The sequence below is a fragment of the Oncorhynchus tshawytscha genome, linkage group LG20 (assembly GCF_018296145.1).
Source record: "Oncorhynchus tshawytscha isolate Ot180627B linkage group LG20, Otsh_v2.0, whole genome shotgun sequence".
Lineage (NCBI taxonomy): Eukaryota > Metazoa > Chordata > Actinopteri > Salmoniformes > Salmonidae > Oncorhynchus > Oncorhynchus tshawytscha.
In genome coordinates this window covers 9,659,341-9,681,992 of record NC_056448.1, presented here as the reverse complement: position 1 = coordinate 9,681,992, position 22,652 = coordinate 9,659,341, and the positions used below count along the sequence as shown (strand labels likewise).

Below are 22,652 nucleotides of genomic sequence, written 5' to 3'. Positions count from 1 at the left end.
CTAAGAGCATTCCACACCTGGATTGTGCAACATTTTCCCATTATTATAAAAACAATTATATTCATGCTCTGTCAACTTGGTTGTTGATCATTATCAATGCTAGACAACCATTTTCAGGTCTTGCCATAGATTTTCAAGTAGATTTATGTTAAAACTAACTCGACCACTCAGGAACATTCACTGTCTTCATGGTAAGTAATTCCAGTGTAGATTTGGCCTTGTGTTTTAGGTTATTGTCCTGCTGAAAGATCTCCCAGTGTCTGGAGGAAAGCAGACCGAACCAGGTTTTCCTCTAGGATTCTGTTTCTTTGTTTATCCTGAAAAACTCCAGTTCTTAACAATTACAAGCATATTCATGACATGATGCAGCCAAAACTATGCTTGAAAATATGGAGAGTGGTACTCAGTAATATATTTGGAGCAAATCCAATACAACACAACACTTTGTATTCAAGATAAAAAGTGAATTGCTTTACAAAATCTTTTGCAGTATTACTTTAGTGCCTTGTTGCAAACAGGATGCATGTTTGGAATATTTGTATTTTGTACAGGCTTCTTTCTTGTCAATCTGTCATTTAGGTTAGTATTGTGGAGTAACTACAATGTTGTTGATCCATCCTTAGTTTTCTCCTATCACAGCCAAACTCTGTTTTAAAGTCACCATTGGCCTCACGGTTAAATCCCTGTGTGGTTTACTTCCTCTCTGACAAATTAGTTAGGAAGGATGCCTGTATCTTTCTATTGTCTGGGTGTATTGAATCCATGCAACTTATTATGTGATTTGTTAAGGAAATGTTTACTCCTGAACATATATAGGCTTGCCATAACCAAAGAGGTTGAAAACTTATTGACTGAAGATTTTTCAGCTTTTCATTTTTTATTAATTAGTAAAAATCTCAAAAAAACAAATTCTACTTTGACATTATTGGCTATTGTGTGTAGGCCAGTGACAAAATAAAATCTAAACGTAATCCATTTTAAATTCAGGCTGTAACAACAAAATGTGGAAAAAGTTAAGACCTGTGAATACCTTCTGAAGGCACTGTAAGTATATGTCCAAATAAGTGAAAAAACTACCACAGTGGGTCAGGTCAGGGATGAAGGTTCAGGGGTTGGGGGACAGTCATCTCACCTTCTGAAAGGCCAGAGTGGACTCATCTCCGTACTGGTTCCTGAAATAGTCGTACATCCCAAAGTCAGTCTGTCTGCCCAGCTGGTCACGGGACTTACAGTCGGGGATACACTCGATCACACCACACTGGACACCGAGACAGATACAAGGAAACCATTACTATGATGCTACACAGCACAGAGTAACAAGACAACAGGGAAGGTCTAAGGGCTGGGGTGTAGACCACCCCAACTTGTGAGCAAAACATTTCAGCGTCCCCCCTCTTGACAGCGGAAAGTAAAAATTGAAGTTTTAGAGCAGATTTCTGAGATTCTACACATTTTAGCAGAGAAGATTTGACAAATGTACAACTAAATTCATGCAATTCTACTCATTTTGCCATGGGGCAGAGAGAAGATTTAGCAAGTTTCTAACTCATTTCATGCAAATCGAAAAATGTTGATATGGGGCAGAGGAATAATTCACATTTTATTGGTCACATGCACATGGTTAGCAGATGTTAACACGAGTGTAGCGAAATGCTTGTTTATATAACTGGTCGAGACTAACTTAGCAATAAAAGAAAATCTTAGCTGACATGCTGATGCACAACAAAATGTTGAAATTGCACCTGGTGTATTCCACTATTCTAACTCTGAACAGTAAAGTTGAGATAGCTACAGGGTAAAAACGATCTCAACTTACTGTTCGGAGTTAGAATAGTGGAATACACCAGGTGCAATTTCGAAATTGATCCGTGGGCCTGCAAAAAGGGGTGTAGAGGGTATTCTTACCCCGGGGGCAGTAGCAACCACTCTGTAGGGAAACACAAACAGGTCCAGTCCCACCAGCTGAAAGATGTTCTTAAACAGACCAATGATCTGGAGAGCCAGCATGTCCTGGAGGGACAAAGAGAGAGGAGGTAAAGAAAAGGAGGTATGGAGAGAATACAATTATCAGAAAATGCTGATGACATTTTGTGCTGTTTATAAAGTGCTGAGTATGTAAAATATGCGTGTGGTGTGTGTGTGTCGTACCTGTCTGCAGTCGTCGCCCACTTTAAAGATGGCAGCTTGCCAGACGATCCTGCGAGCTACTTCTTCGCTGTCCTCCCCGTCCTGAGAGTCTGACTGACAACGCAGACCCTCCTTCTCCAGCTCACTGACCCCACAACGCTTCACCTTGAACTTAGCTAGGTACGGGGCCTTGGCAGCACTGGGGGAGACCAGAGACAGCAGTCGGATATACAGTGCATTCAGAAAGTATTCAAACCCCTTCCATTTTTCCACATTTTGTTACGTTACAGCCTTCTTCTAAAATGGATTCAATGAATTATTTTCCTCACCAATCTACACACAAAACCTCATAATGACAAAGCGAACAGGTTTTACGAAATGTATTAAAAAAATATAAAAAACTGAAATAGCTTATTTACATAAGTTTTCAGACCCTTTGCTATGAGACTCAAAATTGAGCTCAGGTGCATCCTGTTTCGATTGATCATCCTTGAGATGTTTCTGCAACTTGCTTGGAGTCCAGCTGTGGTAAATTCAATTGATTGGACAAGATTTGAAAAGGCACACACCTGTCTATATAAGGTCCCACAGTTGACAGTGCATGTCAGTGCAAAAACCTAGCCATGAGGTCGAAGGAATTGTCTGTAGAACTCCGAGACAGGATTGTGTTGAGGCACAGATCTGGGGAAGGGTACCAAAAAATGTCTGCAGTATTGAAGGTCCCCAAGAACACAGTTGCCTCCATCATTTCTAAATGGAAGAAGTTTGAAACCACCAAGACTCTTTCTAGTGCTGGCCGCCCAGCCAAACTGAGCAATCGGGGGAGAAGGGCCTTGGTGAGGGAGGTGACCAAGTACCCGATGGTCAATCTGACAGAGCTCCAGAGATCCTTTGTGGAGATGGGAGAACCTTCCAGAAGGACAACCATCTCTGCAGCACTCCAACAATCAGGCCTTTATGGTAGAGTGGCCAGACGGAAGCAACTCCTCAGTAAAAAGCACATGACAGCCCGCTTGGAGGTTTTCCAAAGGGCACCTAAAGGACTCTGACAATGAGAAACAAGATTCTCTGGTCTGATGAAACCTAGATTGAACTCTTTGGCCTGAATGCCAAGTGTCACGTCTGAAGGAGACCTGGCACCATCCCTACAGTGAAGCATGGTGGTGGCAGCATCATGTTGTGGGGATGTTTTTCAGTGGCAGGGACTCAGAGACTAGTTAGGATCGAGGGAAAGATGAACAGAGCAAAGTACAGAGAGATCCTTGATGAAAACCTGCTCCAGAGCGTTCAGGACCTCAGAATGGGGCAAACGTTCATCTTCCAACAGGACAATGACCCTAAGCACACAGCCAAGACAACACAGGAGTGGTTTCAGGACAAGTCTCTGAATGTTCTTGAGTGGCCCAGCCAGAGCCCGGACTTGAAACCGATCGAACATCTCTGGAGAGACCTGAAAATAGCTATGCAGCAACGCTCCCCATCCAACCTGACAGAGCTTGAGAAGATATGCAGAGCAGAATGGGAGAAACTCCCCAAATACAGGTGTGCCAAGCTTGTAGCGTCATACCCAAGAAGACTCAATGCTGTAATCGCTGCCAAAGGTGCTTCAACAAAGTACTGAGTAAAGAGTCTGAATATTTATGTGAATGTGATATTGCAGTTATGTTTAAAAACCTGTTTTAGCTTTGTCATTATGGGGTATCGTGTGTAGATTGATGAGGGGGAAAAAAAACAATTTCATCCATTTTAAAATAAAGATGTAACGTAACAAAATGTGGAAAAAGTCAAAGGGTCAGAATACTTTCCAAATGCACTATACATCCTATGAGATAGGAAAACAAACCTTTCTTGAAATAGCCGAAGAAAGGAATAGATATCCACATACCATTGAATGCTCCTGTGTACTTTATTGCAACGTTTCAACTGGAAGGTCTTTGTCAGGCATAAAAATCATCAATTAAATCAATCGAATGAATGAAATCAATTCGTCAGTACCTTTGCATGGGTGTTCCAGACTTGTAGTCGATGTCTAGTACGATGGCCTCTGGGTTACTGGGCAGATAGCAGCCTGGAGGATGGCCACCAGTGGAGGACAGACATACAACGGTCAGACACACACATACCTTACACTACTGCTTCCACGTAGCACAATCACAGATATCGGAATCAACTGCTTACAGAGGTCAAAACACCTTGGGTAAAACTATTCATACATTTACAATACACCTCACTGTAATCGAACACGCACCCGCACAGACATAGGTATTTCATCATTTGGGCAAAAGTCCGTCCTCCACCCTCTGTCCTCTGTGACCCGGAAACCGATAAGTGGTTGAGAGGTCAAGGAGAAGTCAATTTGTTAGTAGGCGAACGGGAAAGAGGGGAGGACAGTCATGTGTATCCTACCTGAGCCCTTCGCGGAAGAGTTGAAAAAAATCTATCACACCCTTTGAAACCAGCTTTTGAAAGCATGCACACGTTTAAAGACAACATACTATTTATTGTTTTATCTATAAAATGTCTTGCAGAAGTAACTTCACTTGTTTTTCATCACTTCACACATTGATTTTGTAATTTGCCTGATGACGCGCGGGTGGAGAGAGAGTCTCGTTTCATACAAGGTCATTTTTCACACAGGTTCCCTCTCCTCGCCTCAATTACCTTTGACCTGTTTTTTTGTGTTTTTGTTTTTGAATAAAAAATAAATACATTTAAAATGGAGGAGAGAGAGGACACAGGAGTTGAGCAAATCCAATTAAGGAAAGGCTGTTGTACCACGGATGTCTCCTAGCTGTTGTTACCTGGCTGGACTTTGATGTCAGACAGAGCCTTGAGACAGGCCCTCTTCCTCTCATCTCCCTTTGGGGTGGGCCTGAAAAACACCAACACTTCAATGTCCAAAAACTGAACTGGTTAACAGTAGTGGACTATATAAGGATGGGTGTTAGTCTCACTTAATGATTGCAGATACGTTGGTGATTTTGTCGAAGAAGTCAAACTCTCTCTGGAAGAAGTCTTTAGCTGCACCAGACTGAGCACCTATTATCTCCTCAACCATCTCCTCCAACAGATCCCCGATGTCAGCTACACGGAGAAACAGAGAGTGAGAGAGAGAGACGGTGACAGAGAGACAGAGGGGGAGAGAGAAAGGAGTGGTAAGAGTGAGTGTGTACATATGCGCGCGTGTGTATAAGTCACGACCAACATTATTGATAAAGATGAGCAAAAAAAGACTGTATAAAATCAATTATAAAAACACTGAGCTACAGTGTATTTTATGTTCTAAAATGTTATGTTCTTATACTAATACAATTGTCTTGCTGGAAGATCCACTTGTAAACAAGTATTAGCCTCCTGTCAGAGGCAACCAGGTTTTTGTCTAAAATGTCCTGGTACTTGGTAAAGTTCATGATACTGTTGACCTTAACAAAGGCCCCAGGACCAGTGGAAGCAAAATAGCCCCGTAACATCAAAGATCCATCACCATATTTTACGATAGGTATGGGGTTCTTTTCTGCATATGCATCCTTCTACCAACACCAAAGGGTGCCAATAATTTTGGTTGTGACTATGTGTGTGTGTGTCTCACGGTCTTTGTGGTGTGCCTCCTCGTCCAGGTAGATGTTCGTCTTCATGTTCCAGATGAACTGGTGGGCCAACAGCTGAGACTTCTGGGCCGCCCACAGGATGTACTCTCTCACATAGCCCATCTGCCAATCAGACACAAGCTTGTTATCTTTCACACCACACATAGGGTAATGTAGAAACACAGCAGCTAGTTAGTAGTGTCACTCACCTTGTCATAGCGCAGGGCCTGAACTATCTGAGGAATGTAAAACAGGATGGCATCCTAGAGAAGAAACAAATACATTAGGATAAGTGACGGTATAAAGTGTGTGTGTGTGTGTGTGTGTTTCGTACCGGAGGAAATGACCGTAGTACTTTGACCCCGTACTGAGCGGTGAGGGGATGCGGGGGGTACATGGAGGAGAAGTAGGACAGGCCGGTGGGAGGGTCAGCAGGAGCCCAACACAGGATATGACTCAGCTCTGGAGAGTCTGCATCAATGGTGTGCCACGTCACCAGGAACTAGAACACACACAATTATTTATTTTGTTGAATGACAAAAAAAATGTACAATTAGAAACACCACCACTTTTGAACCTGAACTTCGTGGCTCTGACATAAAAAAACATGTTCTTCAACAAACATCTTTGAGATATGATGAGCATTGGCCACTCCTGTGTAGCAGATGACTGCCGAACTACAGGTTGACTCACCTTGACGGCCTCAGGTACGTCACTGACCGCTCCAGGGTCCAGCCTCACCAGCCGGGTCACCTCAGCCACGATCGCATCGTTCTTAAACCTAAACACACACACACACACACACACGCGAGAGGGTTAGCACTAACATGCCACAATCGCAAGCAACGTTCTTCAACCTGACAACAGTTATTATTCAGGTGGAACCAATCTAAAGCTTTCCACGTTTCCCCTACAAGTGTCTGTGTGAGACTGTGTGTTTACCTGGCAGGTAGCTGCATAGCCAGATAAGGAGCTATACTCCAGGCCAGGTTGACGTTGTCTTTCCACTGTTTCTCACTGAGGCTGATGTACTTGGACCTCCAGTTGGCGATGCTGGTCTCCACGGACTGTTCTGTAGCGATGGCCAACTCCTGGGTGCACAGAGGGTTGTACCAGGTAGTCAACCGCTCAATCTCACTGGCCTAGAAGGAGGGGGGAGAGAGGACATCAGTCCTAGCAACAAAGTGGACGGTCAGAATGTAGGACTAACAGCAAATGAATAGCAAGGAGGGGGAGTCAAAGGGAATGTTTCTGTCCGAACAGAAACCTTCCACAGTAAAAATCCCCACTGTTGCACTCACCAGTAAGGCCAGCAGCAGGGTCCGACGCTTCATGTAGTACTTATGGAGCTGAGTCCCTCTGTTACTCTTCTTAGACATGCCTGGGGACAGGAAGGACATGGTCAGATCTCGCCGCGTGTGTGTGGGCGCATTGCGTCTGTCTGTCTTGTGTGTGTGTGTGTTGTGTTACCTGACTTCTTGGAGGCGGTGGACATGCCAGAGGACAGAGGGTAGGTGTTGATCCAGCCACTCTGGCCACTCTGCTGGGAGCGGGAGCTGGAGTCATGAGACATGGTGCTCCTGGGGTCCTGGGCCGTCATCACAGACAGACTGTTCAAAGACGGGTCCTGGTTGTCTACACACACAGACAGGCATACAGTGCTTTCAGAAGGTATTCACACCCCTTTACTCTTTCCACAGTTCGTTGTGTTACAAAGTGGGATTCAAATAGATGTCATTATTTTGTTAATGATCTACACAAAATACTCTGAAATGTCAAAGTAGAATAACAATTCTAGCATTTGTAAAAAAATAAATAATTACAAATAAAACATTATTACATCTTGATTAGATAAGTATTCAACCCCGAAAGTCAATACATGTTAAAATCACATTTGGCAGCGACTACAGTTGTGAGTCGTTCTGGGCAAGCCTCTAAGAGCTTTGCATACTTTCATTGGACAATATTTGCACATTGTTCTTTTTAAAACTCTTCAAGCTCAGTAAAGTTGGTTGTTGATCATTGCTAGACAGCCCTTTTCAAGTCTTGCCGTAGATTTTCAAGCCAATTTAAAGTAAACGCTGTAACTCGGCCACACATTCCATGTCATTTTGGTAAGCAACTCCAGTGTAGATTTGGCCTTGTGTTTTAGGTTATTGTCTTGCTGAAAGGTGAATGTCTCCCAGTGTCTGGTGAAATGCAGACTGAACCAGGTTTTCCTCTAGGATTTTGCTTGTGCTTAGCTCTATTCAGTTTCTTTTGATCTAGAAAATAACTCCCTAGTCCTTGCCGATGACAAGCATAACAAGATGCGGCCACCACCATGCTTTAAAATATGAAGAGTGGAACTCAGTGATGTGTTATGTTGGATTTGCCCCAAACATAACACTTTGTATTCAGGACAAAAAGTAAAGTTCTTTGCCACATTTTTTGCAGTTTTACTTTAGTGCCTTATCCACAATATTAACCTAATCTGTCAATTAGGTTAGTATTGTGGAGTAACTACAGTGTCGTTGACCCATCCTCAGTTCTATCATAGCTATTAAACTTTTTAACTGTTTTAAAGTCACCTTTGGCCTCATGGTGAAATCCCTGAGCGGTTTCCTTCCTCTCCAGCAACTGAGTTAGGAAGGACGCCTTTATCTTTGTATTGACTGGGTGTATTCATACAACATCCAAAGTGTAATTAATAACTTCACCATGCTCAAAAGGGATATTCAAAGACGGTAAAAATAAAATTAAAACACATCTACCAATAGGTGCCCTTCATTGCGAAGCATTGAAAAACCTCCTTGGTCTTTGTGGTTGAATCTACACTTTGAAATTCACTGCTTGACTGAGGGAACAGCGAGTGATTGAAATGCGAGTGATTGTGTGTGTGTGTGTGTGTGTGTGTGTGTGTGTGTGTGTGTGTGTGCTTGTGAGTTTGTGTATGTGTGTACATGTGTGTGAGACACCCTATGCGTGTCCCTCAGAATCCTGCCAAACTCTTCAAATGCCAACCATAGTCTCGAGGGGAGTTCTTTGTCAGGTTGTTGGCTGCTAATAGCCCCACATTTGACCATTTTAACTTGGAGGTACTTTATTAATGTGGTCTGTGACAAGCCAACTTTTATATAGCTACATTCAGCCATACATCTCCCGATCAGGGCCTGTTAGGGATATAATGGTTTTGAGTAGCCTCAACACCACATTCTATAAATACCACACATGATCCCCCCTGTTGGTCCAACTTCACTTCAATAACTTCATACACACACTTTCCACTGTTGTTTTTTTCTCAAATACCAATTGCATGTAAGCAGATTCCCTGGCCACTGTTACTACTCAGGAGAATACACAGTGCGAGAAAAAGACAGGAACATTTTGATTTTGGGGCCGAAAACATCACAGATAATTGTGTGTGTGGGGCACAGAGATGAGGTAGTCATTTAAAAAAATCAATGTTAAACTATTACACAGTAAGTCCATGTCACTTATGTGACTTGTTAAGCAAATGTTTGCTCCTGAACTTATTTTGGCTTGCCATAACAAAGGGGTTGAATACTTATTGACTGAAGACATTTCAGCTTTTCATTTTAAATTAATTTGTTAACATTTCTAAAAACATCATACTCCTTTGACATTAGGGTATTGTGTGTAAACCAGTGACACGTTTTTTTATATATATTTTTTATTCTTTTATTCCTTTTTTATATTTTTAAATTCAGGCTATAACAAAATGTGGAAAAAGTCAAGGGATGTGAATCCTTTCTGAATACACTGTAGGTAGGGATAAAGTACACACACAGTCTTTCTATCCCTCATTATTTGGGCCCTGGGGTTTTTCCGACTGTAATCTACTTCCTCATGTAACACTCTATCCATATCTCTTTCCACTACAAACTCAACTATCTCCTGCTGCAATTATCTCTGTCCATCTAACGCCTAATTCCTTCACATTCTCTAGCTCCATCTTTCTCCATCCCTCAATGCATTCATCTAAAACAACATTGGCATGCATCCCTCTCTCTACCACTCAATGCATTCATTCCTAAATCCACACGGGCATGCATCACCATCCATGGACAAGACATTGTGAAATATAAATGAGGCGACGAGCATCGTCTCAGCATTCGATGGAGAGGAAGGAGTTTTTGAAGAGCGATATGATGAGCTTTATAACATTAGTCCTGTATTATATGAGATGACCATGCGTTGGTCCCACAGGCAGTGGTAGAATTTACCCCTAACCGCTGATACAGTCAGACATTATTTCACCCACCTGATGGTAAAGGGTTACCATTGAGGGTAGAGTAATCTGATTCTAGATCTGTGGTTAGGGCTAGTTTCTACCCGGCGCGATCCGATGTGTTATGAAGTGAGATCATGTTGTTCTTGGGGTCGCCAGGGACGGACAGGAGGAAGGAGCGGTGTGGGTGGTGGAGAAGAAATACGTCTCTCAAATTTCTCAATTTGTTTGTTTTCTTTTTGTTGACAAATTGACAAATCGAGCTGAGGGGCGGATCGGCATGATATAATGTGTAGAATAATAATAATAAATAATCAATCATGCATTTTATCAGAGGTGGCAAATCTGCACCTTGCTCCGCAGCAGACAAATAGATGGATAGAGTAAAATAGATAAAGAAAGAGAGACCGAAAGAAAAAGAGAGCGAGAAAGAGAGAGAAAGCGAGACAAAGAAAGAAAGAAAAAGAACGAAGAGAAAGGAGAAAGAGAGAGAAAGAGAAATAGAGAAAGAAAAAGAACGAAGAGAAAGGAGAAAGAGAGAAAGAAAAAGAGAAAGGAGAAAGAGAGAGAAAGAAAAAGAGAGAAAGAAAAAGAGAAAGGAGAAAGAGAAAGAAAAAGAGAGAAAGAAAGAGACAGAAAGAGAGAAAGAGAGACAGAAAGAAAGAAATAGAGACCGAAATAAATAGAGTGAGATCCTACAGACTATAAAGATTTATCGATCTATGAGCAACGTAGCAAGGAGCCTGATCAGGCGTCAGATTTGACCTGTGTAAAAACATGCTCTTGTAGTCTTGCAATGCTGTTGTTAATCAGCCGGTGTTTCCACCGCTGTAGGCTTACTTAGCATCGATATCGGAGAAGTGCTGGACACGATTAGTGATCCGAATATCCCGGCAGAGAGGGTGCTGGGGGTGGGCACGGCGCCTAGCTCACCGGGAGGAACCAGCTGGCACGCCGCCAGGTACTTCTTGTCCGACAGGATGCTGGCGTAGAAACGAATCATGAAGCTGATGTCCTCGCGCAGACGCTTGTCCCCCTGAGTAGGGAACTTAGGAGGGGCACTAGAGAGGGAGGGGGGGGAAAGGGAATGAGGGAAGTATACAATTAATTAACACAAGACAATCCTGACCTCTGGATCGACACGTGTTACGAACAACAACATTCTGCATAATACATACCTTTTTTACATTAGTATTATAATTTTAGCTTTTAGCACCATAAAAAAGCCAGACTACGGTTTGCAACTGCACATGGGGACAAAGATCGTACTTTTTGGAGAAATGTCCTCTGGTCTGATTAAACAAAAATAGTAGTGTTTGGCCATAATGACCATCGTTATGTTTGGAGGAAAAAGGGAGGCGCTTGCAAGCCGTGAAGCACAGCGGTGGCAGATTCATGTTGTGGGGGTGCTTGGCTGCAGGAAGGACTGGTGCACTTCACAAAATAGATGGCAGGAAAATTATGTGGAAATATTGAAGCAACATCTCAAGACATCAGTCAGGAAGTTAAAGCTTGGTTGCAAATGGGTCTTCCAAATGGACAATGACCCCAAGCATACTTCCAAAGTTGTGGCAAAAGGGCTTAAGGACAACAAAGCCAAGGTATTGGAGTGAACATCACAAAGCCCTGACCTCAATCCTATAGAACATTTGTGGGCAGAACTGAAAAAGCGTGTGCGAGCAAGGAGGCCAACAAACCTGACTCAGTTACACCAGCTCTGTCAGGAGGAATGGGCCAAAATTCACCCAACTTATTGTGGGAAGCTTGTGAAAGGCTACCCAAAACATTTGACCAAAGTTAAACAATTTAAAGGCAATGCTACCAAATACTAATTGAGTGTATGTAAACTTCTGACCCACTGGGAATGTGATGACATAAGTAAAATATTAATTAAATCATTCTCTCTACTATTATTCTGACATTTCACATTCTTAAAATAAAGTGGTGATCCTAACGGACCTAAGACAGGGAATTTTTGCTAGGATTAAATGTCAGGAATTGTGAAAAACTGAGTTCATATTTATTTGTCTAAGGTGTATTTAAACTTCCGACTTCAACTGTAAGTAGTACTTTAACGTATTTTTACTTAAGTACTTTACACAACCGATTGGGAATGAATACAAACGTTTCATCAGCAGCATAGTGTCCTGTTTCTTCTCCGCTTTCCTGGTAGCCATGTGTGGAATGTCATTGACCTATTGACCTTATAGTCTATAACCACGGCACAATAATGCACAATCCTCACGCTTGCTGTTTAACCACCACCAGCTATAATAACCTCAAGACCCATCATTGGAACTCCTTTCCCCTGCATAGGGCTACCTGGCATCACATCATCTGGCTTTTGAGGATCCTCCCTCGGAGAGGAAAGTATTTATTAAAATGTCATATCGCATATTGTTGAGTCAACATGATGCTCTCTCCTTGTGGTAAAGATACTGATTTAGAGAGGGAAAGTTATCGCCCATGTTAGTAGTGAAGGACTATGGAGTAGAACCTCCTGTGTGTGTGTGTACCTGAAGTAGTCGAAGACTGTGGAGTAGAACTTCCTGTGTGTGTGTGTGTGTGTGTGTGTGTTTGTGTGTGTACCTGAAGTAGTCGAAGGCGGTGGAGTAGAACTTCCTGTGTGAGTGTGTGTGTGTTTGTACCTGAAGTAGTCGAAGGCGGTGGAGTAGATCTTCTCTCGGAGGACATTTCTGATGGTGGTGTTGGTGACTACGTCAGAATGGAGCAGTGCTAGACCCAGAGTTAGGAGCCTACACACACACAGAGAGAGAGAGATTACCTCAATGAATTTGCTCTGAATCAGAAACTGGATCTTGTGTGTGTGTGTGTCGACCTAAAGCGAGGTCCGATGGCGGCTACGTGGCGGTTGAGGCTGCTCTTGGCCCCGCCTACATTGAGGGAGAGCGAGCGTTGTAATAGGCTCCCGAATATCTCCACCTGGTCTTCACTGGAATATTTAGCTATCTCAAACCTCTGAACCAGAAACTGGAGAGAGAGAGGGAGAGAGAGGAGAAAGTAGAAGACGAGTTGGAGGGGGCATGGAATGAAAACACATAGGACCCATGCAGTGAATTCCACTTACTCTAGTATTTTAAGCGAACTGGATTGAACTCACACACACACCTCTATCCAAATGCAGTGAGGGGTGACGTCGGGGGGACAGGGGACAGGCTGACTCTCCTCTGAGGCTGCTAGGGGATCAGCCTCCACCTGAGCATCAGAGAACAAGCCCATCTTCAGCTCCACTGTCATCTGCCACGCCCCCGCCATCTCACGCATGAACTACAGACAGAGAGAGAGAATACCCGTGTTAGTGTGGGTTTGAATCCGGGTCCCACCACTATTTTCACAGAAATACACAATGTTACTTCAACTCCAGCAATAGATGTCTACAACATGCTTACCGGGACCTCCACTCCAGTGCGAGCAGCCAGCAGCCATTCCCAGCAGGCGATAGCCGTCTCCATGCCGTGCTCTGTAAACATCTTCAGAGGAGACCAACACAGGTGGTGCAGCAGCTGAGGATCACACTCTTCACAGAGAGAGAGGGAGAGAGAGACACACAACACAAGCCTTCAATATAAATGAGACAGACAGACACACACACACCACAGCGAAAACTGGACAAGGGACTACATCCATGGAAAAATGCACCCCAATGGGCAATATCAGGGATGGGCAATGGGCCGAATCCATTCAATCTGGCCCGGGGGAGGTTGGAGTAAAAAACATCTATATCTATCTATAATAAATCCAGGCCACTCTAAAACTAGACAGAAAGTATGTAGACATCCTAATGGACCGACACGTTTTCAAATAGCTGCCCTTTCTCTGGCCCGCTAAAGACTTCTGATGAACAAATCGATCTGGCCAAAAATATGTGCAGCCCTTCAGCTGAATTTTGAAAGCCCGATGTAGCCGGAAATGATTGCCCGACCCTGGGCTACATGGTGCCTTCATTCCCTTCCAAACCAAAGTCAACTCGTCAGCACACACACCTTTAGTGCTGATGAGCAGAGCAGCCAGTTTGAACATGTTCTCAGTGAAGGCCTCAGGGTTCTGAGTGTCAAGAGCCTCTGTCATCTGTTTGACCATCAGGGTGGACAGGTCGGACTGGCTACGCACCGCCTCAATGAAATGAATCATACCTGCCACCTGGAGGGAGAAACACACACACACACACACACGCGCGCAATGTCGATGTGAACCGCAACATTGTTTTGTTGACTCAGCCGAAGAAATATGAAGTCTATGAAGAAGTGATTGTCCGGTCCAGAACTGTAGTAGTGTCTCTCTGTACCTCTCCAGCATAGCGATTCCTCAGGTTGAGTGAGGCCATGAAGTTGGAGTAGTCTTTCTTCACACAGGCTGGCCTCTCTGTCAACTGAGTGATCTGGAGGGGAGGAAGGGACTTGGTTAGTGTGTGTGTGGACACATTTTACTATACTTGTGAGTACCAGAAGTCCTACAACTCTGAGAAGTCAGGATATTTTTCCAGTCCTCACTTGTAAAAAGGCTATTTTAGGCTTAGGGGTTAGGTTTAGGGTTAGAGTTATGGAAAATACAATTTTGAATGGAAATACATTTTAGGTGTGTGTGTGTTCTCACCCCTAGCGTAGTGCTCTGTCTGTTGTAGCCAGCGAAGTGGAGGATGCTCTCTGTAGCCATGGCCAGGCCAGTGTGCTGGGACAGACCTGACACCCAGTTCTGATGCTTGTTCAGGTACTCCTGGAGATGGAGAAGAACATCAAAAACAGGGAATAAAGACAAGACTCATCTAAAACCTTGACTTCCTCAAAAAAGCCATTTAGAACCTCTTCATGAACAATGATTTGACAGAACATCTGCAATGCGTTTCCATCTGCTTTTACTTTACAAAATGTGTGTGTGTAGCTCACCTGTAGGTGTGACTTGGTGACAGAGGGGGCCCACTTCATGGCTTCTTTCAGGATCTCCCCACAGCGAGCAGCAAAGTCCTTCACTATGCTCTACAGCCACAGAGAAACGTCAATGCAACATTCAGAAAACACACACACACCAAACACCCATTCCTACCTCTCTGGCCTCGTATGTGTCTGGTACAGTGATCCTGTAGGGGGTGTCCGGGATGTCGTAGTACGGCTGGTCCTTATGGATGTCCTATACACAAAGCAGGGGCACAAATCAATACATTGAGGGATCACAGAGAATAACAAATGGCAGGTGGATACCAGAGAGCATGTGTGCGCACCGCGCCGAGGGAGAGGGAGAGGGTCTGCAGGATGTCCAGCATCGTCTTCAGTACGCGGCCACTCCACAGCAGGTGGGGGAACGTTTCGGCCAGACCTGACAGATATTTGTCGGCCACCCTACGGATCCTCTTGTGGATGTGGTTGAAATTGACCAATAGGAACTGAGCGTGGCGCTCCAACTCTTCCTCGTGGGCTTTAGTCTTCGGCTGGGGAGAGAAACATAGGAGAGAGCAACGGTTAAACCAACCCACCAATCATTGGAGAGGACATGCTCCACAGACGGTCAGGTGTCCTTGACTTTGATGCTCTTGCGTCTCTCCGTTTTGATTGAAACTGACGACGGTCCTCAAATATTCGTTGTACGATTCAATGGCTAGTGTTGGGTGTTAAGTGTTATCCGACAACCTTACCTTCTCAGCCATCATCTGTAGGAAGACCTCAAACACTTTGTCCCCAACGGCTATCACACACTGCATCATACCTGGAGACAGAGAGGAGACATTCATTATATCACTGTCTAAATCATGTGGAATAAACGGCAAATATATTTGTAATAAATGTGTAATAGCGGTCTAATACATGAGTAATACCTGTGTATTAACTGCAATGACTGCAATGACTGTGTAATGCAGCTTACCAGACTTGTCCTTCTGGATGGCTCTGTCCTCAAAGTAGCGGAACATCACCTGGAAACGGTCAGAGTCTAGAGCACGCAGCATCCTGGTGAGAGAAGAGGGGAGAGATGGATTGGAAACGGTCAGAGTCTAGAGCACGCAGCATCCTGGTGAGAGATGGATTGGAAACGGTCAGAGTCTAGAGCACGCAGCATCCTGGTGAGAGAAGAGGGGAGAGATGGATTGGAAACGGTCAGAGTCTAGAGCACGCAGCATCCTGGTGAGAGAAGAGGGGAGAGATTACCTCATGTACTCCAGCCTGTAGACAGACAGTAGGTAGGTCGACATGGCGAAGTCTAGTTTGTTGATGAGAGCAGACACCTCAGGAGGAGGATCTAGCAGGTTTATAATGGTGCTTCTCAGGTCATTCAGCTCCGCCTGAAAACACACACGCACACACAAAACCAGGGAACGTCAGCCAAGTGTGTGTGTGTGTTTGTAGTAGGACGTGTGTGTATGTCTGTACACGATCTGTATGTGTGTGTGGTTGCGTTTCGTACTGCGGTGACAGTGTCGTTCTTCAGGGCAGAGTTGTACTGTAGTTCAGAGCGTAGAGGTTCTCCACTGGGGAAAGTGAGGAGGGGAGACTTGGTGGCGATCTCACACACTCCCTCATACCACTCCTCTGGCCACAGACCTGCAGAACACACAAAACCCTTAATAAACCTATGCACTTTTACACAGCAGAATGACTGTTAGCCTGATAAACTCACTTTAATCTTACCATCAGATGGGTATAGGCCACCATTTAAACCACGTCGAGTCAATCCTATAGATTGTACACCAATCCTGGTGGTTTACTGTAGTATATGTTAATATAATCTTAAACAGCCACCTGATCCCTCAACAGCGAAGCCCATCACCACAGAGTAGAGCCAGAAGTCTCTGAACAGCTTCTGCAGGCGAGGCTTCGCTTCCTTGATGGGCGGCAGACGCTTTGTCAGCTACACAGAGAGAGGAGACCCAGATCAACACGGAGTGTAGAGATGAAGTAGTGCTGCACAGACACTCGAGACAAATACTGCACAAACTGTCGAAAATACAAAATGTATAGAGGCAACCCACATACCACGGCAATAACAGGAATCAGTACGCCAAGGTTTCCTGCACTGCTTGACGCCTGGAAATAAATAAACGATAGCTAAACAATGTCAACGCAAAACAACTAACACAAGCCTGTTGTCAAGGAACCTTGTAGTCTAGCCTAAGTTATGGTTACTGTGTAAATGGAGTGTACCTTCAGTGCGGGGCCCTTGTCCGAGGCCCTCTCGCTGGCCCTCTTGCCCTCCAGTCCAAGCTGGACAAACAGCTCCAGTAGGTTGACCAGCAGCTCATCTACCATCTGCTCTGCGGCCAGGTTAGCTGCTATGTTTGCTAACGCATTGATCACCGCCAGGGAACAGTGTCTGAAACACACATGAGATTAGCATAGTCGTTTTTAGTATAGTGGGTCATGGAGCTGGCTATATGCAGTGAGTAGGGGTTCGGCAGTGGGGGACTGTGGGGAACAGGGAAGGCCTGAGGATTTAAACAAAAGTTTCTTTTTACAATAATTTGAATGATCTTCTGATTTCATCTCTCCAGTTTGAGTCAGAAAGTGAGTGGGTTAATACTGAAAATAAAAAAATAATCAAATCAGGATTTTGCTTTGGTGCTCTCTGGGTAGAACAATCTAACTAGTTCAGCCAGCCATTGGCTAGGCCTTCAGAAGCTGGACAGAAGGCCTTTTGCATTGTTCTGATTGGGTGGGGCCTACTGGAGTGAATGGGCTGTTTATTTGATGCTGTGTGTGACTTCTGTCATCTGTCTATCAGCCGTGTCTATGTATTTGACCAAAACTGGAGAGCACAGGTATTACGGTCGCCTGTCAGAGGACAGGTATTACGAGCCTGTCACATTTGATGTGACACTGTTGTTGTCTCTATTGGTGACAGTGGTGTTAGGCTATCATAGGTTGCGTAAACAGTAACCACGTTGACACGCACACCAATATCCAGTTATTATTTTTTGGAGTTGACGCATATAAACATAATTAAAAACAGTATTAACCCCTCCACACTCATTTACAGCAACGACTTGGGGAATAGTTACAGGGGAGTGGAGGCGGGATGAATGAGCCAATTAGAAACGGGGGATGATTAAGTGACCATGATGGTATGAGAGCCAGATTGGGAATTTAGCCAGGACACCGGGGTTAACACCCTTACTCTTATGATAAGTGCCATGGAATCTTTTAGTGACCACAAAGAGTCAGGACACCCGCTTAACGTCCCATCCGAAAGACGGCACCCTACAAATCATATCCCATTTACCATAACCTGGAAAAGCATGTATTCGGGTCATGGGAAACCCGGATAAGATAGCTGGGATATGTTGATCTTAGACGGGATACCGTGGCATGTAAACATCTTATTCTGTTTACTGTTGTTTTTCGCAGTCTGCTCAGTTTCACATATCACGGGTGTCGTGTGATGATGTTCTCACCGGATTGTCAAACAAATCCCTTCAGAAAGTAGGCTACCTGCGCAGTTCCATCCACCATAGTACATCTAGAATAATTGGTTTTGCTGATACTCTGCAGGCTACTGGATGTTTCCCAAACTCGGTCCTGGGGACCCCAAGAGGTGCACGTTTTGGTTTTTGTTGGAGTACTACACGGCTGTAATGCTAGGGCAAAAACCAAAACGTGCACCAAGTTAGGGGGATGCTGACCTACTGGGTTATGCTACTTTCACGCCTAATTTAAATACGTTTTTGCTTATAATTTCCAACATTTGGTAGGCTATTTGTTTGTTACATAGATACATGCAGATTCTCTTCGGTCATAACTTGTTGCCCCAGAAGACTAAATAAAGCAGTGCTCACCAGAATGTCTTACATCAATAGAATGAATGCATTAATAATCTAGCTGACACCGGTAAAGTTGTCGGTTTCGTTTAGGAAACCGGGGAGAAAAGTCAATAACTCCACAACAGAAGAAAGAATGACATTTTGCACAGGTCCATCAGTTTGACCGGTTTTAAGGAAATTAAAAGCTGAGAAAATCGATGAAACACGTTTCTGATAAGACAGTTCAGTTCTTGGGTGCATATTTTATGTGGTTGAAATACTGTCTGCTTGCATAACAGTGTCCAAGACAACACGTGACACCCACATTCGCATTTTCTCAAGAGACGCTGAAAGAAAGCATATTTCTCCACTCCTGTTCCCGAGACAAAAATCAACATTTGGTGTATCATTTTACTGCAAGAAATGCATAATTTTGCAGGAGTTACTATTATACTACATGTGAGAGGTTATAGATCTACAGTCAGTGTCCAGATGTCAGTTACGATTCCATTTAAACCTGATGATCTTAAATGAGGAATGTTCTGTTTATTCATGGTTACAGGGATACTAGTGAGCGGGATATCAAAAGTGCATGTAAACAGCTTATCCCGAATAAGACCTTAAGCGGGATATGAGCTACTATCCGAAATACTGTGCGCATGTAAACGTGGTCAATGTGATTTTTTTGTTTTGCCGGTCACATTATTTTATGCTGTGTGTCACATGTCGTGTCCGTGCCGGTTCTGACTCTGTGTGTGCGGCAGCCCGAAGCGCAGCCAGGCCTGTTTGATTCATTCATGATGTCATCAAAAAGCATCGCTCCTCCTTCACTACAACCACAACGGACCAACTACAGAAGATAATGTTTTCTGTTGTCTTCTTGATTTTTTTTGTTTGTTTGATACAACGTATTGGAAGATTTCTGGTCCCTCGGAAGCCCTAGCTCCTATAGTCATGATTGGCTACTGAGGATAGGATAGGGGGCAAAGGTTTAGGGGCTGAGGACACCTGTATCCGTGGTCCTTGTAGTCCTTGGTGGAGTAGACCATTGAGGAGGCCTTCACACTGATCTGCTGGAACAGGTTCCACACCTCCTGGTAGATATATTGCTGTGAGGTGAGAGAAAACGATGCGTTTGCTGAGGGATGTATGCAAAGGGGAGAGAGGGAAGAAGGAATGAGTATAAAAAGACAGGATCGCGTGTGTGAGCGCCTCACATTCCCAGTGATGACCATGCATCCCAGCTGATCTATAATGAGTACGTCTAGCTGTGACGGCGGCTGGCAGAACTTCTGCTGTAGGATCTGCAGGATGGGCTCCATGACGCGGGGCGTGTCCCTCAGAGCCACCGCGATGTGTCCCAGGGCTCTGATGGTGTGGTCTGGGATCAAGTGGGCCTCTCTGGGGGGGGAAAGAGAGACATACGGTTAGTCAGAGGGGCTGCCAGTCATTGCCACGGAGATGGGGATTGGTTAGAGCTCCTATCAATCACTGCAGGACAGTCTTTCTAGGCAGGTCACCTGAGGTTCACTAGCTAACATTGAGAGTTATTTCTCAGAGGTAGTACATCCTGCTCATTAGTAAAATAAGAGATGATGTTGGGAGGGGTCAGATAGACTTACTTGTCATTCTCCTGAGAGATGTAGAGACGGTTGGACAGGCTGGCTAGGAAAGCCTCCACTATAACACTGTCCATAGTCAGACCAGCCTTCAGACAGCTGAGAGAAGGGAAAGAAACAGACCGCATATTTGGTGACAGCGGCGAATGAAAGGCGCGAACGTTGCTCATATTTCTCTTCTCTGAAAACAAAAGTCTTTCCTCACCTGCAGATGTTGTCTATGGAGATGTCTCGGAGCTGTTCGTACATGGAGGGCTGGCTCTTCTTATTAGCGTGAGCACTGAACGTAGACTGGGAGTGCTCATTGGTTACGTGGATCTTGACCTCGCCTGTCCCTGTGGTGTACTGGCTGTGGTACTTGTACAACTTGACCAGGACAGGAGAGGGGACAACCAGGAAGTCTCTGAGAGACATGGTGACAGAGTGGGCCACCACCGGGAACCGCTCACACAGACGACCCAGACCCTACACACAAACACACCCAGGAACATTCTTATTAGGTATGATTGATTGGCATTCTCATAAACACAATATTGTGAAGACAGATAAAAACAGGAAGCGACTCGGAGGGAACCACTGTCGGCATTGCAGAACCTACCTGTAGACAGCAGATGAGCAGGGGCATGTGAGCGATGATAACTTTACTGGACGTCTTGGACTGCAGCTTCTCCGACAGCTTGGTACACAGGTTCTCAGCTCCTGATCAAAGCAAAACGCATGAACAACAGTCGGTTTGCGTTCATTCCAAATGAATGACCCCCCCCAACACGTGTGCAATTCATTACAAGAAAACAAAATGCGTGACCTGTCGCTTTTCAAGGCATGCGCACAGAGCGTCGACAAGTAGACGCAGCCTTACCCTGCTCCTCAGTGACGGCCCAGACCATGAGGTCGACGCAGGCAGCGTTCGCCTGGCAGCGTAGCTTCAGAGGACTCAGCTCACTGTGGAGGTGATCTACATCATGTAGGATCCTCTGCAGCTCTGACTGGCTACTACTGAACTGCTCCAGGACAAAGTCATGAACCTCCTTCACATAGCCCGTCTGCAGGTCTGGGAACACCACCACACCAACATCAATAACGCGCTCGTGGAACAGTCAGAAACACATGCAGCAAACAGTCCACTGAACTGATTCTGAACAATAGCAAATCAGGTCATATCAATAGGCTTTCTGTATATTAGAGATGGGTTAGGTTAGGCTAAAGGTTAGGGTCAGGTTAAAGGGGCAATCTGCCATTCAAACAACAACACTGGTTTTGCTAAACAGCTGAGGGAATGGACTGGAGAAATGTAACCACTCTCAAATTCACAAATTGATTTCATGCATGAAATCAAAATGATAATTGTAACCATGTTTTGAGGCTGTATAGTGTTTGCTTACAACCAACTTGTCTTTTGAGTTCTGATGGGGTACGACAGTTGAGTTCATGAGGCACTTATAAGATATGGGTACATATCATTCATGTATACATCCAAAAAATGGATGTAGCAACTGCAGATTTCCCCCTTTAAAAAGTTTCGGGTGAGAGACCAGTGGGGTTGTTACCTTTCAGGTTGTACAGCGTGTCTCTGAGCATCTTGAAGATGGTCACATACAGAGGATCACTGAAGGTCCTGTAGTGCAGGTGCATACCTGGGTTCAACTACAGGGAGAGAACACAACAAACATGATGTAACATCTATCTTGAGGGCTCCACAGGAAAGTGCTTTCATTCAAATAGAGGGGAAATTAACCTACCTCCAGAAGTTCCTGCAAGGTGTCATCCAGTGTTTTCAGAAAGGATTCAGCGACAAACTGCTCAACCTGCACAAAATAAACAGAACGATTCCACAGTTCTATCCAACCCGATTCCACAGTTCTATCCAACCCGATTCCACAGTTCTATCCAACCCGATTCTACACATGTACTGACCATATTGAGGAGCTGGCGCAGAATGTCCAGAGGGACGTCAAACTCTCCCTGGGCACTGCCCGTGAACAGAGGAGACACAGAGAAACTAGAACTGATGGTGGAGAAGTAATAGTCTGGGTCCACAGCACTACCATCAGGGAACAGAGGAGACACAGAGAAACTAGAACTGATGGTGGAGAAGTAATAGTCTGGGTCCACAGCACTACCATCAGGGAGATAGGAGCCTGGGGGAAAGAAAGAAAGAGATAGAGAGGGATAGAGAGAGGGAGGGTGAGATGTAGGGATAGAGAGGGGGGGGTGAGATGTAGGGATAGAGAGAGGGAGGGTGAGATGTAGGGATAGAGAGAGGAGGGTGAGATGTAGTGATAGAGAGAGGGAGGGTGAGATGTAGTGATAGAGAGAGGGAGGGTGAGATGTAGTGATAGAGAGAGGAG

At 44.6% G+C, this 22,652-nt stretch overlaps 1 protein-coding gene across 3 annotated transcripts in view; it reads right to left on the bottom strand.

Moving 5' to 3' along the window:
* Positions 1–22,652, bottom strand: part of LOC112219586 (phosphatidylinositol 4-kinase alpha-like) — a 41,158-nt gene that overhangs the window by 7,060 nt on the left and 11,446 nt on the right. For 2 of the 3 annotated variants that reach the window (XR_006079444.1, XM_042302158.1), the window contains exons 7-47: positions 22,425–22,442; positions 22,219–22,349; positions 22,044–22,109; positions 21,852–21,948; positions 21,164–21,355; positions 20,903–21,003; positions 20,510–20,769; positions 20,308–20,403; positions 19,903–20,086; positions 19,694–19,794; positions 17,094–17,262; positions 16,926–16,976; positions 16,692–16,800; positions 16,357–16,493; positions 16,101–16,234; positions 15,820–15,902; positions 15,593–15,663; positions 15,182–15,388; positions 15,007–15,090; positions 14,850–14,939; positions 14,560–14,679; positions 14,252–14,344; positions 13,950–14,106; positions 13,356–13,483; positions 13,075–13,233; positions 12,785–12,936; positions 12,594–12,701; positions 10,786–11,006; positions 7,185–7,349; positions 7,016–7,095; positions 6,657–6,856; positions 6,408–6,495; positions 6,049–6,216; positions 5,924–5,977; positions 5,717–5,837; positions 5,082–5,211; positions 4,929–4,999; positions 4,123–4,195; positions 2,149–2,326; positions 1,906–2,010; positions 1,133–1,258 (exon numbers count right to left, since the gene is read on the bottom strand). Coding sequence is in view for 2 of the 3 variants with exons in the window: in XM_042302158.1 (XP_042158092.1) it covers positions 1,133–1,258; positions 1,906–2,010; positions 2,149–2,326; positions 4,123–4,195; positions 4,929–4,999; positions 5,082–5,211; positions 5,717–5,837; positions 5,924–5,977; positions 6,049–6,216; positions 6,408–6,495; positions 6,657–6,856; positions 7,016–7,095; positions 7,185–7,349; positions 10,786–11,006; positions 12,594–12,701; positions 12,785–12,936; positions 13,075–13,233; positions 13,356–13,483; positions 13,950–14,106; positions 14,252–14,344; positions 14,560–14,679; positions 14,850–14,939; positions 15,007–15,090; positions 15,182–15,388; positions 15,593–15,663; positions 15,820–15,902; positions 16,101–16,234; positions 16,357–16,493; positions 16,692–16,800; positions 16,926–16,976; positions 17,094–17,262; positions 19,694–19,794; positions 19,903–20,086; positions 20,308–20,403; positions 20,510–20,769; positions 20,903–21,003; positions 21,164–21,355; positions 21,852–21,948; positions 22,044–22,109; positions 22,219–22,349; positions 22,425–22,442 (5,078 nt within the window). In the remaining variant the exon portion in view is untranslated. The remainder of the gene's footprint in view (positions 1–1,132; positions 1,259–1,905; positions 2,011–2,148; positions 2,327–4,122; positions 4,196–4,928; positions 5,000–5,081; positions 5,212–5,716; positions 5,838–5,923; positions 5,978–6,048; positions 6,217–6,407; positions 6,496–6,656; positions 6,857–7,015; positions 7,096–7,184; positions 7,350–10,785; positions 11,007–12,593; positions 12,702–12,784; positions 12,937–13,074; positions 13,234–13,355; positions 13,484–13,949; positions 14,107–14,251; positions 14,345–14,559; positions 14,680–14,849; positions 14,940–15,006; positions 15,091–15,181; positions 15,389–15,592; positions 15,664–15,819; positions 15,903–16,100; positions 16,235–16,356; positions 16,494–16,691; positions 16,801–16,925; positions 16,977–17,093; positions 17,263–19,693; positions 19,795–19,902; positions 20,087–20,307; positions 20,404–20,509; positions 20,770–20,902; positions 21,004–21,163; positions 21,356–21,851; positions 21,949–22,043; positions 22,110–22,218; positions 22,350–22,424; positions 22,443–22,652) is intronic. The other variant, XM_042302159.1, reaches the window with a different exon arrangement.